We start from the raw sequence: 15,717 nt of genomic DNA on the forward strand, positions 1-15,717 counted from the left end.
ATGGAGACATACTCACTCTCCAGCACTCTGTGGATCCAGCCTGGCCCATTCTGGAGGTCTCTGCCTGTTCTGGAAGCAGTGTCTGTCCTGTTAGGAAGCCAACTCAGGCTGCAGTGGTCCGGTGACATCCGAACGGGGCAACCTCTGCATCCAGAGCTGACTGACATCTCTGGAACAGCATGGGCTGAATCTGCTGGGGTGCGGGAAGGTGTGGATTTTGTGTGCCACTTTTTTTCTTTTTAAAGAAAGTATTCCTGAAGACCTTGATCCTTTGCAAGTATTAATTTTGGGTAGTGCAGCTTCACTTTTTCTGTACTGTTTTTTTTTTAGCTTTTATTATTATTTTAATGATTTTCTTTTTGTTCAGACATATATGATGTTTTTTGCATGGGCATATACACGATCTATTAGTACTTTGCAAAGCAAATATATGCAATTATGCAACCTTCATAAAACGTGAGATTAAGATTTCAAATTAGTTACTCATGCAAAAAAAAAACATTAGATTTTTTTTTCTTTTTTTATTACAATCAATGATTTTCATTCCCATTTAAAGATACCAAAAAGCCTAAATAGAGCAATTTCCCAATGACTGTAAAAACAAATTTCAAATAAACATTCTACTACCCTCACTCATAAAGAGAAATGAAGACTGGGGTTGAGTATACCCCAGTATATTACAGTACATATATTGTGCAATTTGGCATCAGGACATTCAAGGCACTTTTAGCATATTTTCTATAAGCGATAAGAGGTTCACATGCTATTTCTGGCTTATTTGGAACATTCATATCATATTCTAAAACTTATGTAGGAAGCAGTGTTAATCTGTACTTCCTAGGAGTAAACCAGCAAATTTATTAAGAGACACACACACCTCTTAATAAAAATTGGTCATAGGAGTAAACCAGAAAATTTATTAAGAGACACACAAACCGCTTAATAAATTTGGTGTATTGTTAGTTGTCCATCCATCAAAAAGTGAAATCACACCCAAGTCCAAGCAGATGTAGATTTGCACCAAATTGTGGTCAATACAGCCCACTTTTGAAAAGTGTCTAGAGGGGAGAAAAGGAATGTGAATTATTTAGCAAATATGATTTACGCCATCATGTGTGACTTTCTATCATCACACAACTGGTGCAGATCATTTGTTAGATTTCTCCCATAGGCGGTTTAGGCAGTCCACAAGCAAGTCTATGGCAGCTCCTTTTGTATAAATATTGAGTGTAACAGGTGGAAAGCTTATACAGTAGGTTTATGTAGATACCCTGTGCTATTGGCCAGCTTCCAGTATCTGTCCCGCAGGATAAAAGCGGATGATTTGGGTTGTCTCTGACGGGTGAAGATTCCTTTCTTGTTCCCCACAACTCTTGTAACGGCTGCATTGGGAAAATTAATATTGAATGTAAATAATATATAAGTAACTGGCTCATGATAGATAGATAGTTCGATAGATAGGACTTACTCTGAGCTGTCATGAAGTCTGCAAAGTTCCATATCAGTTCTCCAATGACACATTTCTTCCTCTTTTCATCCAATACAGAGTGATAGTGTTTTAATACTAATGCCTGATATTCCTCTGTAAACATTAATGGGGGGTCCTGAAATCCAAAGACAGTGTATTCATGTGTAAAGCACTGGAAATAAGAACCTACAGCATTCAGTTAGATTCCAACACACACAGCCTACATTATATATAAAAATGTATAGTATTTGAGTTCCTCTATGTAAACCAGCAACATAATTTAACATGGTTAATTTTTGGTTTTGCTGTGAGCAACAAAAGTGACCGATAAATCATCAGGGTCCAATGCGTGGTCATCATGGTCAAACATGCTAACACACAACTCTAAAGCTGGCCGCACACCTTTGACACCTGTCACCAGACACTTAGGGTCAATTTAAATGGGACGATAATCATGAACAAATTATTAGGATTATCATCTAAACAGGCTGTCAATCATCTGACAAACAAGCAAAACGCTAGTTCGTCAGGCTAAATTATTTTATGCAGGCATAAAAATGATCATTCTCTGGGCCTTAATTACGGTAAGCCAACAGGTATTTCTTCTAAACCCCCTCAAAAAGTTTTGAAAAGAGAGAGGAATAAATAGCTGCCAGGCACCTATTGCAGCAACTTATCTTTGGTGGAAAGTAATGATCAGAAATGTGTTATAATGAGAAACTAGCTGTTTCCAGCCAGCTAACGCTCGGCATGCTCATTGCTATCTAGTTAACACTGCTAGTGATTAAACTAAAGTAAATAATGACAACATTCAATAGCGGTAATGTGTGGGGACGCAGCCTCGTGTGGTAATGTGTGGGGACGCAGCCTCGTGTGGTAATGTGTGGGGACGCAGCCTCGTGTGGTAATGTGTGGGGACGCAGCCTCGTGTGGTAATGTGTGGGGACGCAGCCTCGTGTGGTAATGTGTGAGGACGGAGCCTCGTGTGGTAATGTGGGGGGACGCAGCCTCGTGTGGTAATGTGTGGGGACGCAGCCTCGTGTGGTAATGTGTGAGGACGGAGCCTCGTGTGGTAATGTGTGGGGACGCAGCCTCGTGTGGTAATGTGTGGGGACGGAGCCTCGTGTGGTAATGTGTGGGGACGGAGCCTCGTGTGGTAATGTGGGTACGCAGCCTCGTGTGGTAATGTGTGGGGACGCAGCCTCGTGTGGTAATGTGTGGGGACGCAGCCTCGTGTGGTAATGTGTGGGGACGCAGCCTCATGTGGTAATGTGTGGGGACGCAGCCTCGTGTGGTAATGTGGGGGGACAGAGCCTCGTGTGGTAATGTGGGGGGACGCAGCCTTGTGTGGTAATGTGGGGGGACGCAGCCGGGGACGCAGCCTCGTGTGGTAATGTGGGGGGACGCAGCCTCGTGTGGTAATGTGTGGGGACGCAGCCTCGTGTGGTAATGTGTGAGGACGGAGCCTCGTATGGCAATGTGGGGGGACGGAGCCTCGTATGGCAATGTGGGGGGACGGAGCCTCGTATGGCAATGTGGGGGGACGGAGCCTCGTATGGCAATGTGGGGGGACGGAGCCTCGTATGGCAATGTGGGGGGACGGAGCCTCGTATGGCAATGTGGGGGGACGGAGCCTCGTATGGCAATGTGGGGGGACGGAGCCTCGTATGGCAATGTGGGGGGACGGAGCCTCGTATGGCAATGTGGGGGGATGGAGCCTCGTATGGCAATGTGGGGGGACGGAGCCTCGTGTGGCAATGTGGGTACGGAGCCTCGTGTGGTAATGTGTGGGGACGGAGCCTCGTGTGGTAATGTGGGTACGGAGCCTCGTGTGGTAATGTGGGGGGACGGAGCCTCGTGTGGTAATGTGTGGGGACGCAGCCTCGTGTGGTAATGTGTGAGGATGGAGCCTCGTGTGGTAATGTGGGGGGACGGAGCCTCGTATGGCAATGTGGGGGGACGGAGCCTCGTATGGCAATGTGGGGGGACGGAGCCTCGTATGGCAATGAGGGGGGACGGAGCCTCGTATGGCAATGAGGGGGGACGGAGCCTCGTATGGCAATGTGGGGGGACGGAGCCTCGTATGGCAATGTGGGTACGGAGCCTCGTGTGGTAATGTGTGGGGACGGAGCCTCGTGTGGTAATGTGGGGGGACAGAGCCTTGTGTGGTAATGTGGGGGGATGGAGCCTCGTGTGGTAATGTGGGGGGACGGAGCCTCGTGTGGTAATGTGTGAGGACGGAGCCTCGTATGGCAATGTGGGGGGACGGAGCCTCGTATGGCAATGTGGGTACGGAGCCTCGTGTGGTAATGTGTGGGGACGGAGCCTCGTGTGGTGATGTGGTGGGGGGGCGGGATTGTGTGTGGTAATGTGGTGGGGGGGCGGGATTGTGTGTGGTAATGTGGTGGGGGCGGGATTGTGTGTAATATTGGGGTGGGGGGCGGGATTATGTGTGGTGATGTGTGTGGGGCGGAGCTACTGTGCAGAGGGCGGGATTAGCGAGTAATCATGATGCCTCATATATATAGATAACACAGGGAAAAAATATTGAACACATGAAGAAACAAAAGTGCAAAAGCCACGGAAAGTCATGACACTAGCTAAAATCTTTCAGTAATTAGAAAGCAATCCTGCCACTTACTGAAAAATATCAGTTGGTTTAACTGATGGCCTATAAAAAAAAAAAAAAGTGTCTCATTACCAAGGTGCGACACAAAAAACATCTCATGGTGGGTAAAACTATACTAATGTCATTGGTTACAGAAGAATTTCTAAACAACTGAAGGTTCCAGTGAGTGCTGTTAGGACCATAATCCAGAAGTGGAAAGATCATCATTCCACCATAAAACGGCCACAACTAGGTGCTCCCTGCAAGATTTCAGATAGAGGAGCGAAAATAATTATCAGAAGAGTTGTTCAAGAGCCAAGGACCACCTACGGAGAGCTACAGAAAGACCAGGAATCAACAGTGCAGTTGTTTCAAAGAAAACTATAATTCAGCCTCCGTGGCCTGTATGCATGCAGACCATGCAAGACTTCATTGCTGAATAAAAAGAATGTTCTAGCGCATTTACAGTTTGCAACATTTAGAAAAGCCTGTGAAATACTTGGAGAATATAGTCTGGTTAGATGAGACCAAAATTGAAGTCTTTGGATGTCACAATACACACCATGTTTCTAGGCCAAAAGGCACTGCATATCACTCCAAAAACACCACAAAAATAGTGAAGTTTTGAGTTGTGAACATCATGGTGTGGGGCTGTTTTTCATCATACGACACTGGCAAACTTCTTATAATTGAAGGAAGGATGAATGGACAAATGTACAAAGATATTCCAGATAAAAGTCTGCCGCAATCTACCAGGATGACGAAGATGAAATGAGGGTGGACAATGATCCCAAACACACAGCGCCAAGGAAGCTCTCAATTGGTTTCAAAATAAAGCTGCTAAAATGGCCCATGCAATCATTTGACCTAAATCCAACAGGAAATTTATAGAAGGAACTAAAGCTCAGAGTTCAAATCCTGAAAGTTCCATGGGCTTCTTCTAATGAAGATTGTTTTGTAGAAGATTGAGCTAAAATCACATCTAAGCAATGCATGTGACTAGTTTCTCCATACAGGAGGCGTTATGAAGTGGTCACAAGATTTTTGTACAAAGTATTAAATAAATTTCAGTAAGCATGTTCAATACTTTTTCCCTGTGTCATTTCTCATTATTACCCATAACTTAATTTATGGACATCCATGGTTTGATTTCTTTGCCTGTGTGGACTGGATGGGTTGTTACTAGGGATGGACTGACCCTTCAATGTCTTGGTCCGGCAGAACTTCACAAAAAAAAAAGAAGCTTGGTTCGGGTACCAGAACGGTACCCAAACTTGATCCTGAACCCCATTCAAGTGAATGGGGGGCCCGAACATCCAGCAATTCCCATGCTGTCATCGGTGTGACAGCGTGGGAAACATTGGCTTTGACCGGTGGTAATCGTACTGAAGACACCGCAGGTCACAACCATTGGGTATTGCGGTACCCACGCTGTCACATAGAGAACAGCGCGTGAGCCAGCGGCTGTGAAAAGGTTACGGCCGGTCAGGGGTCGATTGATGACTGCTGGTGTCATCAGTGTCACCTGCTCTTGCTGCCATCAGCGAGAGCAGGTGATGCTGATGAGAGTATTCTCCAGCCACCACCTGTGCATAGTGATAATACCAATATGTCTGCAAAATAAATAGCTGTTAGACACTTCAGATAATATACATCAAAAAATGTCTATTAGTGGCATAGTTGCCACCAGACAAGAAGAGATTCCAACAAAAGTAGAATAAAAGTCAATTTTTTATTAATGAACAATTAAAATAAAAAGTAGATGAATAAAAAAAAGACAGGGCTAAAAACCTCCAAATGTGGAGGGAGAGACACAGAAAAAAAATTCATGAGTACCAGAGTGGGAATAATAATATCAGCCCAAAAATCCCTGAAAAAAAAATCAATATAACACAGGCCAAGCAACTACAATATAGCACTAGAGGAATATAGATGTCTATGAATTGTTCCTGTAAAGAACAATAATCAAAATGCAGGAGTTAATACAATGATTGGTATATAGCAACAAAATCACAATTCTCTTAATGGAAGCTGTCTGGCAATTAATACACCACAATATCTAATGTATTAATAAATAACATGCCACGTAGTCACCAGCAACTGTGCCCAAATAGGCCGACCATGAAACATCCATTACCTGAAAGTGGCAAGTGTTGCTGGCCAGTCCAGAAGATCAGGGATCGTGCTCACCCTCCCAGGACTTCTCTGTGTGTGTATTTATTGCTTTTCACTATGGGGTTAAGGTACCGTCACACTAAACGATATCGCTAGCGATCCGTGACGTTGCAGCGTCATCGCTAGCGATATCGTTTAGTTTGACACGCAGCAGCGATCAGGATCCTGCTGTGATGTCGCTGGTCGCTGAATAAAGTCCAGAACTTTATTTGGTCGTCCGATCGCCGTGTATCGTTGTGTTTGACACCAAAAGCAACGATACCAGCGATGTTTTACACTGGTAACCAGGGTAAACATCGGGTTACTAAGCGCAGGGCCGCGCTTAGTAACCCGATGTTTACCCTGGTTACCAGCGTAAAAGTAAAAAAAACAAACAGTACATGCTCACCTGCGCGTCCTCCAGCGTCTGCTTCCTGCTCTGACTGAGATCCGGCTCTAAAGTGAAAGTGAAAGCACAGCGGTGACGTCACCGCTGTGCTGTTAGGGCCGGAGCTCAGTCAGTGTCAGGAAGCAGACGCTGGGAGACGCGCAGGTGAGTATGTACTGTTTGTTTTTTTTACTTTTACGCTGGTAACCAGGGTAAACATCGGGTTACTAAGCGCGGCCCTGCGCTTAGCAACCCGATGTGTACCCTGGTTACCCGGGGACCTCGGCATCGTTGGTCGCTGGAGAGCGGTCTGTGTGACAGCTCTCCAGCGATCAAACAGCGACGCTGCAGCGATCGGCATCGTTGTCGCTATCGCTGCAGCGTCGCTTAATGTGACGGTACCCTTAGTAATGGGGGTGTCTTATAGATGCCTCTACATTACTAACCCCTTGGCTTGATGTCAGCAGACATTAAACAGCTGACATTAACTACCCCACTTGCCAACGCACCAGGGCAGGCGGGAAGAGCCAGGCAAAGAGCCAAAGTTGATGAACTAATGGATGCGCCTTTGCGGGGGCTGCTGCTATTTTTAGGCTGGGGATGACCTTCCAAGCGTGAGAATACTAAACCCCAGCGGTCTCCTTTACCTGCGCTTGTTATCAAAAATAGAGGGGACCTCACATGTTTTTTCAATGTATTTATTTAACAAATACTTATTTTCCCCAGTGTGCATCAGTGGTGTGGACAGGGACAGCTTTCTGAGCCATCCCTTGGAAGTAATAAGATACTTACACTATGGAAGCCTGGTATAGTATCTGCGCCATATTCGGTCTGTATGATAGGTTTCTGGTATTTGTCATACCAGCTGTCAAATTGGTTGTTTAGCTGGAGCTGAATTACTTCCAAATGACCAGGGTCATGGTACCAGGAGAAATAGCTATTGACACAGATCACATCCACATATGGAGCCTAGACACATATAAATGTACAACAAAAACATCATGTTATTTTGCACTGTGGTGAAACATCGGGCAGAAATTCTATAAAATACATTTGGATTTTCCTGGTCATTATTCTGGCATTTCAGGGGACCATTGTGATAAAATGTGGATAACTCACATACTGTATCTGGGCTGTGGACAAATAGAAAATAAACTAATGACATTTCAGACTGCCCACTGTTACAAATGCACACTACATGGACAAAAGTACTGGAACACACCTCGATCATTAAATGCAGGTTTATCATTCAGCCCCATTGATGCAGGAGTATACAATACAGCCCCCTAGCCATGCAGTCTGCTGTTACAGCTACCGTATTTGTTTTCAAATATTTTTATTGATTTATATTATAATAAGAAAAGGAAAGGTGAGAATGGGGCAACATAAAAAAATTGGGAAATTTGTGGAGGGAATGAATATACGGGGAAATAATAACGAAAACAACAAACTGATTATACAATTAACATTAAACCAGTTTACAGATATTTGTGAAAGATTAGCTCGTTCTAATAAGCGCACTGAATTTGAGCAGGGTACCGTAAGAAACGCCACTGTTGTAACACGTCAGTTCCTGAAACTTCTTCCCTCCCAAATATCATCGAGTCCTGAGGAGAACAGTGCTTGGGCTTCAAGCAGCTGCACACAAGCCTTACATCACCAAGCACAATGCCAAGCATCACATGCAGTGGTGGAAAGAGTATCACTACTGGACTCTGGAGAAGTGGAAATGTGTTCTCTTTAGCGGAGTGCTCTGTCTGGCAGTCTGGTGAATGAGTCTTGGTATGGCAAATACAAGGAGACCATTACCTGTCCGACTGTAGTGTGGCAAGTGTAACGTATGGTGGAGGGTTGTTTTCCATGGATTGGCCTAGGCCCTTTAGTTCCAGTAAAAGGAAATCTCAATGCTTCAGCATGCCAGAACATTTTGGACAATTGCATACTTCTAACTTTCAAGGAACAGGTTGGGGGAAGGCCCTTTTCTGTTGCAGCATAACTGTGCTCCAGTGCACAAACAAGGTCCATAAAGAAATGGTTGGGAAACTTTGGTGTAGAAGACCTTGAGTCGCCCGCACAGAGCCCTGACCTCTACTGCATTGTACACCTTGGGGAAGAACTAGAACAGAGATTGTGTACCAGGACCTCTCATCTAACATCAGTGTCTGACCTCACAAATGCTGTTTTAAAATTTCCAAAACACACAAATGTAGTAGATAGCCTTCCCAGAAGAGGGGAAGGCATACTACCTGCAAAGAGAGGACCAGATCCATATCAAATAAAATCTGTCACCAGGATTTTGCTACCTTATATGAGAGCAGCAAAATGTAGGAAAAGAAACCCTGATTCTAATGATGTATCACTTTGTTTACTGGGTGCTGTAGTTGTGACACAATCAGTGTTTTTAGATGAAGCAGAGCTCAGAAAGTTGACCTTTCCACACCCCTGATTATCAGCTTACTGTCACTATACAATGTGCACAGAAAGCTGCTAATTACTGCTGGGGGCATGGTTCGTCTAGGAGACAAACCAGATATATTACAAGCAGTGATAATGTTCTGCTGATAAAACGTGTTGTATTGAAACAACAGCACACAGCCTAGTAAGTGACATATTGATGAAATCATTGTCTCTGCCCCTATCTCATCCTATCAGATTACATAGCAAAAACCTGCAGAAAGACTCCCTTTAAAAACTACGAATTTAGAATGGGATGTCCTAAATGAGCCTGTAGGTTTAAAGGGAAAGGGTCACAGGTTTTTCCACTACGGGTTTTAATTGTTTTGCAGCACACCAGAATGCTGTAAAAAAGCTTCCAATCCAGTCTGCAGATCCTAATAAAATACTTACAGACGGGGCAGTCCAATGAGTTTGTCGAGTTGATTTCTTCTCGCAACTGCCCCATCCTCCTTCCCTGGTCCATGTGGATGATGCATCCTACATCATCCACTCAGTGTCCTCCATCGCAGGTGCATTTCTATGTGGCCTGCAGAGGGCAGAGTAAAGTACTGTAGTGTGCATGCGCCGGCTTAACTACTGATTCATCTTTGTCCTTTCCGGGTACATGCGAAATAAAATACCTTGCTCGGCAGGGCAGATAGTAGTGCGCCTGTGCAGGAGAGCTACAGAGGACACTGTGGATGACATAGGACGCGTCACCCACAAGAATTGGAGAAGTAGGACGGCAATTGCACAAAGCGAGGAGGAGCCGGGGATTTTTTTTTTTTTTTTTTTACAGCATTCCAGTATGCAGTAAAAAAGGCCCTAAAGGTGGTGACCATACATCATATGGGAAAAACCTGGTTCCCTTTAATTTGTAGGGTATCCCAGTATTTTTATCCATACAATATATCTGATTTTTTGCTTTTAATCTCGTCATCACCACTGTAAATGCTGTAAATTGTGATTAAGTTTAAACAACTTGGGGGGCGTGGCTATGTAGCTGGAGCGAGCAGACGCACTTGGCTGGAGCTCCTAATATCCTGCTATTATCCGGGCACATTAACCTCTTTAAAAGTGGAATAATCACCACCTACGGTTCTCCTGAGGCACCGGGAGGTGAGCGGTTGCAGTGGGTGGTCTTCCAAGGCTGGAGGACGGCTTGGGACCCGAGGGAACCTGTGAGTGCAGCGGGACACACGAGGCGGCGGCCATCTTTGTGAGCGCGCGCCCAGGAGATCACAGAGCGGCGCAACTTTTAACAGTACCGCTGGGACTTCAGCGTACCTAGGCGGCTCTGCAGCATAATCCGACGGCACTGGAGATTGGAGGAGTGGATCGGCGGTACTGGAGAGAGGCGGCAGACATTCTGCAGGTGCGCACTCAGACAGGAGGAGTTGCTGCACTAAGCATTATCCGGGCAGCGCTTCAGGGGAGGTGACCGTTACTGGCATTCATTAATTATAGTGGGGATTATCGGTGTGTGCCCTGAAATATTGGCCCCGGTCTTCCCCCCAGTCTGAAGACATCTCCCTCTGTCGGCGCTATAGATTTGGAGGGTTTGGCACCCCTCCTTGCTGCTGTCTCCGTGGGCTGCGACCCTTCTCCTCCCCCCTGGTGCACTAAGTTTACTTATTTCAACTGATTAGACACTGCTGCATATAACCTGACCCATTGTGATTAGGGGCATCCTGCCTGTCTCGTGACCCCTCACAACCACCATATTGCCTTCCACCTCAAAGAGTCATGCAGCATTCAAAGGGTTCGGCAACCGCCGACAAATTGAAAAAATATGCCAGAGAGGATCCCCCTGATGGTGGTCGGAACCTTAGGAACAGTTCCTCACTAGCGCCACGTAAGGGCCGTCCATCAGATAGTAATGAGGAGGGGGTACAGGAAGAATTAAATCTTAAACGAGCCTCTGAACAATTAATGCAAGCTATCTCCTTGACCAGATCTACTCTTACAGAAAAGATAGAGGACGTGCATACTGAGGTGGGCCGTCTGAGACATGATATGCAAAGTATGGGAGGTCGCATTACGGAGGTGGAAACAAGAGTTTCTCAGGTGGAGGATGTTATTCCCCCCATGGAGGCTAAATTGACAAAGGTGGCTGGCTCCATTAATGCTTGGAAACAGAAAGCAGATGATCTGGAAAATAGACTACGACGAAATAACATCCGGATTGTTGGTCTACCAGAACGTTCTGAGGGCCAGCACCCTGAAGAATTTTTGGAAGACTGGCTAAAATCCTCCTTGGGGGGTGAATTCTCCTCAACTTTCTCCGTGGAGAGAGCCCACAGGGTTCCCACAAGACCTCTTCCCCCCGGAGCCCCCCCGAGGCCTCTCTTGGCGCGCCTTCTCAACGGTAAAGATAGAGACGCTATCCTGCGTCTAGCAAGGCAGAAAAGCCCTATTAAATTTCACAATGCTACCATTTCAATCTTCCCGGATTTTTCGGTGGAGCTTCAGAAACAAAGGGCACGTTTTATCGATATAAAGAAACAACTCAGAGATCGCAATGTCATATATTCCATGATATACCCTACTAGATTGAGAGTGGTCTATGAGGGTACCTCTGTGTTTTTTACTGACCCAGAAGAGGCGGTTGAATGGCTGCGAACCCACGGTGCGGCCAATGCAAAATAATTCTAAAATATTTGTGCTATTGATCACGAAATGGAGCTTCCAAGGAAGGCGTCGAATTTATCAACAATATCGGACGCTGATTTCAGTGAGGATATCCCCGTTTTTTCTTGTCTATAGGAGTATGGGACTTCACTCCTACACTGTTTGGTTTTTTTATACACTGTTTCTATCTTATAGTTTTGTTCAAGCTTGTTCTACAAAAAATTGCTGCCAAAATGATGTGTTTCTCCACTGTATATCAGGAATATGTTGGTGTAACAATGTTTATAGTATGCGACTAAGAGAGTATGGCATCTAATCTTACATGGTTGACCTGGAATGTGAGAGGCCTGGGATCACCACGAAAAAGAGTTAAAGTATTTTCCCAGATAAAACGCTATCACCCACATGTGGTCACTCTGGTTGAAACACACTTGACAAGGGATTCGGCCCGTTATGTCCAGAAACCGTGGGTACAGTGGTCTGTTCACACATTTCATACGAGCTACTCTAGAGGGGTCTCGTTGTTAATCCATAAAGATATTAAATGGGAAGTCGGAGAGATACGGAGAGACACTGAAGGGCGTTTTATTTTTGTACACGCATGGATTGATTTGAAGGAATATGTTATTATTTGTATATATAATCCCCCCCCTGCTAATATGTCCAACATAAAAAAGGCACTGGGTTTTACTTTAAACTACCCAGATGCACATATTGTGTGCATGGGCGATTTTAATCTGGTTATGGATGAGGGCCTTGACAGACTCAGACTTGAAGATGGGGCTCCGGAGGTGACTCTCGGCCGATCTCGTTTATCTACATTCATGGAGGGCAGTGGGTGGTTGGATTTATGGAGGATACAATACCCAGATAAAAAAAGAGTACACCTGTCATTCGTCGGTCCGGCGCACTTTATCTCGCCTGGATTATATCTTTGGCTCCAGCAATCTGGCAATTTGGGTGGAGGAGGTACAACATGGGAATAGAGGTATTTCAGACCACAGCCCAGTAATCCTTAAACTTAACTTTGGTCGGAGGAGACAGGAGAGGGTTTGGAAACTAAATCCATTCTGGTTAAAACTGATTGGCCCCAATGATAGAATTCTAGACCAACTAGACTGTTTCATAACATCCGATCCAGAGCCACAAAATATAAATATATTTTGGGACGCTCTTAAAGCGTTCATGAGAGGTTGCCTGACGTCTTCAATCTCCTACATTAAACGGAAAACTTCTCGTGAAGATGATGAGATGGAAAAACGACTGAGGGACTCAGAAAAAGCCTATATCGCTAATCAGACCAGTGTGAACAGGGCAGAGTGGTTGTTATCCCACAGATTGCATGCACAATATGTTGATACTAAATCCAAACGTAAACTTTTTTTCACTCGACAAACTTACTTTGAACTGGGGAATCAATCAAGTAAACTATTAGCCTTCATGGTACGACAACACAATACATCAAATACTATACTTAAAATCCGGAAATCAGATGGTATAATAGTGACCTCCACGAGTGACATACTTCAATGCTTTCAGGAATATTATAAAAAGCTATACCGTTCTCAAGGGGACCTTAATACGTTGGACTGTCTGGGTTACTTGTCAGATATTGAATTTCCTGTGTTGAGCTCTGCACAACAAGCTTTTTTAGACGCAGATTTTACCTTGGAGGAAATTAACACTGCTATAGCGGACATGGCCTCTGGGAAGGCACCAGGCCCCGACGGGTTTCCCATAGAACTATATAGGCAATATCGAGATCACCTGGCACCAAGTCTTTTGAAGGTGTTCCAGGGAATTTGGAGGGGAGGAGGTTCTTTGCCAGATTCTTTTTATGATGCAAATATTATAGTTTTAAAAAAGGAAGGTAAGGACCCCCTGCAATGTGGATCATACCGCCCTATATCACTGGTAAACGTTGACTATAAAATTTTTACTAAAATACTAGCCACTAGATTGAATACAGTAATATTAGATATAATACACCCAGACCAGACCGGATTTATGCCTGGTAAAAATACATCTATTAATATTAGGAGGGTCCAGTCGGTAACACAATGTAGCTCATTAAAATTGGAAAACAGATGGGCTCTGGCCTCGCTGGACGCGACCAAGGCGTTTGATTCCCTTGAATGGTCCTTTTTAAATGCATGTCTGCAGAAATATAGTTTCGGCCCCAAATTTCAAAAATGGATCAGTGCAATATATATGAAACCTAAAGCCCGGATAATAATCAATAATTCCCAGTCAGATGCTTTCCCCCTAATGAGAGGGACCCGGCAGGGTTGCCCCCTTTCGCCGGCCCTTTTTGCCCTTGCTATCGAAGCACTAGCGGCACGTATGAGATCTACCCCGTCTATTAAAGGTATTGAGATAGCTAACCGTGTAGAGACTGTTGGCCTTTATGCAGATGACATGGTAGTATTTATGGATGATGTAGAAGAGACACTGCCACAGGTGATTTCCATCATAAATAAATTTAGTGGGTACTCTGGATTATATATAAATTGGGATAAGTCCTCCTTGATGTCCCTCTCCCATGCTCCGGCTGATCACCTTGAGGAGCTATCACCATTACCAGTAGTGTCCCACTTTAAATATTTAGGAATAAATATACCTAGATGTAGCAAACTTGATTTACAACTTAATATTCTGCCATTATTAGATCTAGTTAAATATAAATTTACGGTGTGGGAGAAACTGCCATTGTCTGTCTCTGGCCGTATAAATCTGATTAAGATGATACTACTTCCGAAGCTCAACTATTCCCTTCAGCACAGTGCAGTTCCTGTCCCCAGATCCTTTTTTTCAAACCTAAATTCCTTGATATCATCTCTTGTGTGGGGGAAATCTAGACCTAAACTTAAGCTATCTACTCTGCATAGATCCAAACAGATGGGGGGTGTAGCGTTACCAAATTTTTTTCTGTATTACTTAGCCGGACAATTAAGAGCTCTGAGTGCGTGGATGCCTGGGGGTCATCTTCCAAATTCGGAAAGTCATCTGGCCCATGCTGCAAAAACGGAGTGTTTACTGGGTTTTTTGGAAATAGACAAACCCAATACCCCTAAATTGTTACCACTCCTTCGCCTGGCAAGATCGGTCTGGCGTCAGGGGAAAAAAGTCGTTCACTTTGAAAATATTATAGCCGAAATGCCATTATGGAATAATGAGTGTCTCCGGGAGCTGTTAGATCACCCATCCACCCAATTTTGGATCTCGCATGGGATTGCTTCCATTAATAATTTATATGAACAGGGTGTGTTGATGTCTTTTGAACAGCTACGAGTTAAATGTGATATTCCAAGATCCCAATTCTTTCGTTATTTGCAACTTAGATCAGCGTTACAATCATATATACGCAGAATGGGTTCTATGTCAATAATATCATCCCTTCCGTTAATAGGGATCCTCAAATCACAGGGGCCCCGAGGTCTCATATCCACGCTATATACACATCTGTTGTCTGTGGGTGCGGATTCTGAGGTATTGCCGGTTAAAGGGAAATGGAAGCTTTTAATTCCAGATCTTCAGGATGAGGACTGGGAAATAATTTTAGAGTCCCCATCCAAGGTATCCCCCTCGGCTAACAATAGAATGATCCAGCTATATATAATACATCAAGCTTATCTAACCCCGTCGCGGCTATTTAAAATGGGTAGGAGTGGCTCTTCGGAATGTTTGAGATGCCATACAGAGGAGGCGGATTTTCTACACATGATCTGGGGCTGTCCAATCATTCAATCCTTTTGGAGTGAGGTGATATCCTTACTATCCTCTCTAGTGCATATTTCTGTCCCTTTAGATCCATTAACATGTTTATTCGGAGTACTAGATGATGAGATATGGGGGCACCATGTACAAATTTTTCTGAGAGAAACACTTTTTTTAGCGAGGAAAATAATAGCTTTAAGATGGATGGGGAACAATAATCCGTCACTCAGAGCATGGGTCGATCTGGTGAACTCAGTAATACCTTTCGAACGCACACTATACCAGAATAGGGGTTGCATGGGAAAATTTGATAAG

General features: G+C 44.5%; 1 protein-coding gene across 1 annotated transcript in view; it reads right to left on the reverse strand.

The window, feature by feature from the left end:
* Positions 1 to 939: 939 nt before the first annotated feature.
* The window catches only part of GUSB (glucuronidase beta), a 77,789-nt gene continuing 63,011 nt past the window's right edge, over positions 940 to 15,717 (reverse strand). The window contains exons 10-12 of the mRNA XM_077296375.1: positions 7,411 to 7,587; positions 1,469 to 1,604; positions 940 to 1,382 (exon numbers count right to left, since the gene is read on the reverse strand). Coding sequence (XP_077152490.1) covers positions 1,246 to 1,382; positions 1,469 to 1,604; positions 7,411 to 7,587 — 450 coding nt within the window. The 3' untranslated portion in view covers positions 940 to 1,245. The remainder of the gene's footprint in view (positions 1,383 to 1,468; positions 1,605 to 7,410; positions 7,588 to 15,717) is intronic.

The sequence above is a fragment of the Ranitomeya variabilis genome, chromosome 3 (assembly GCF_051348905.1).
Source record: "Ranitomeya variabilis isolate aRanVar5 chromosome 3, aRanVar5.hap1, whole genome shotgun sequence".
NCBI lineage: Eukaryota > Metazoa > Chordata > Amphibia > Anura > Dendrobatidae > Ranitomeya > Ranitomeya variabilis.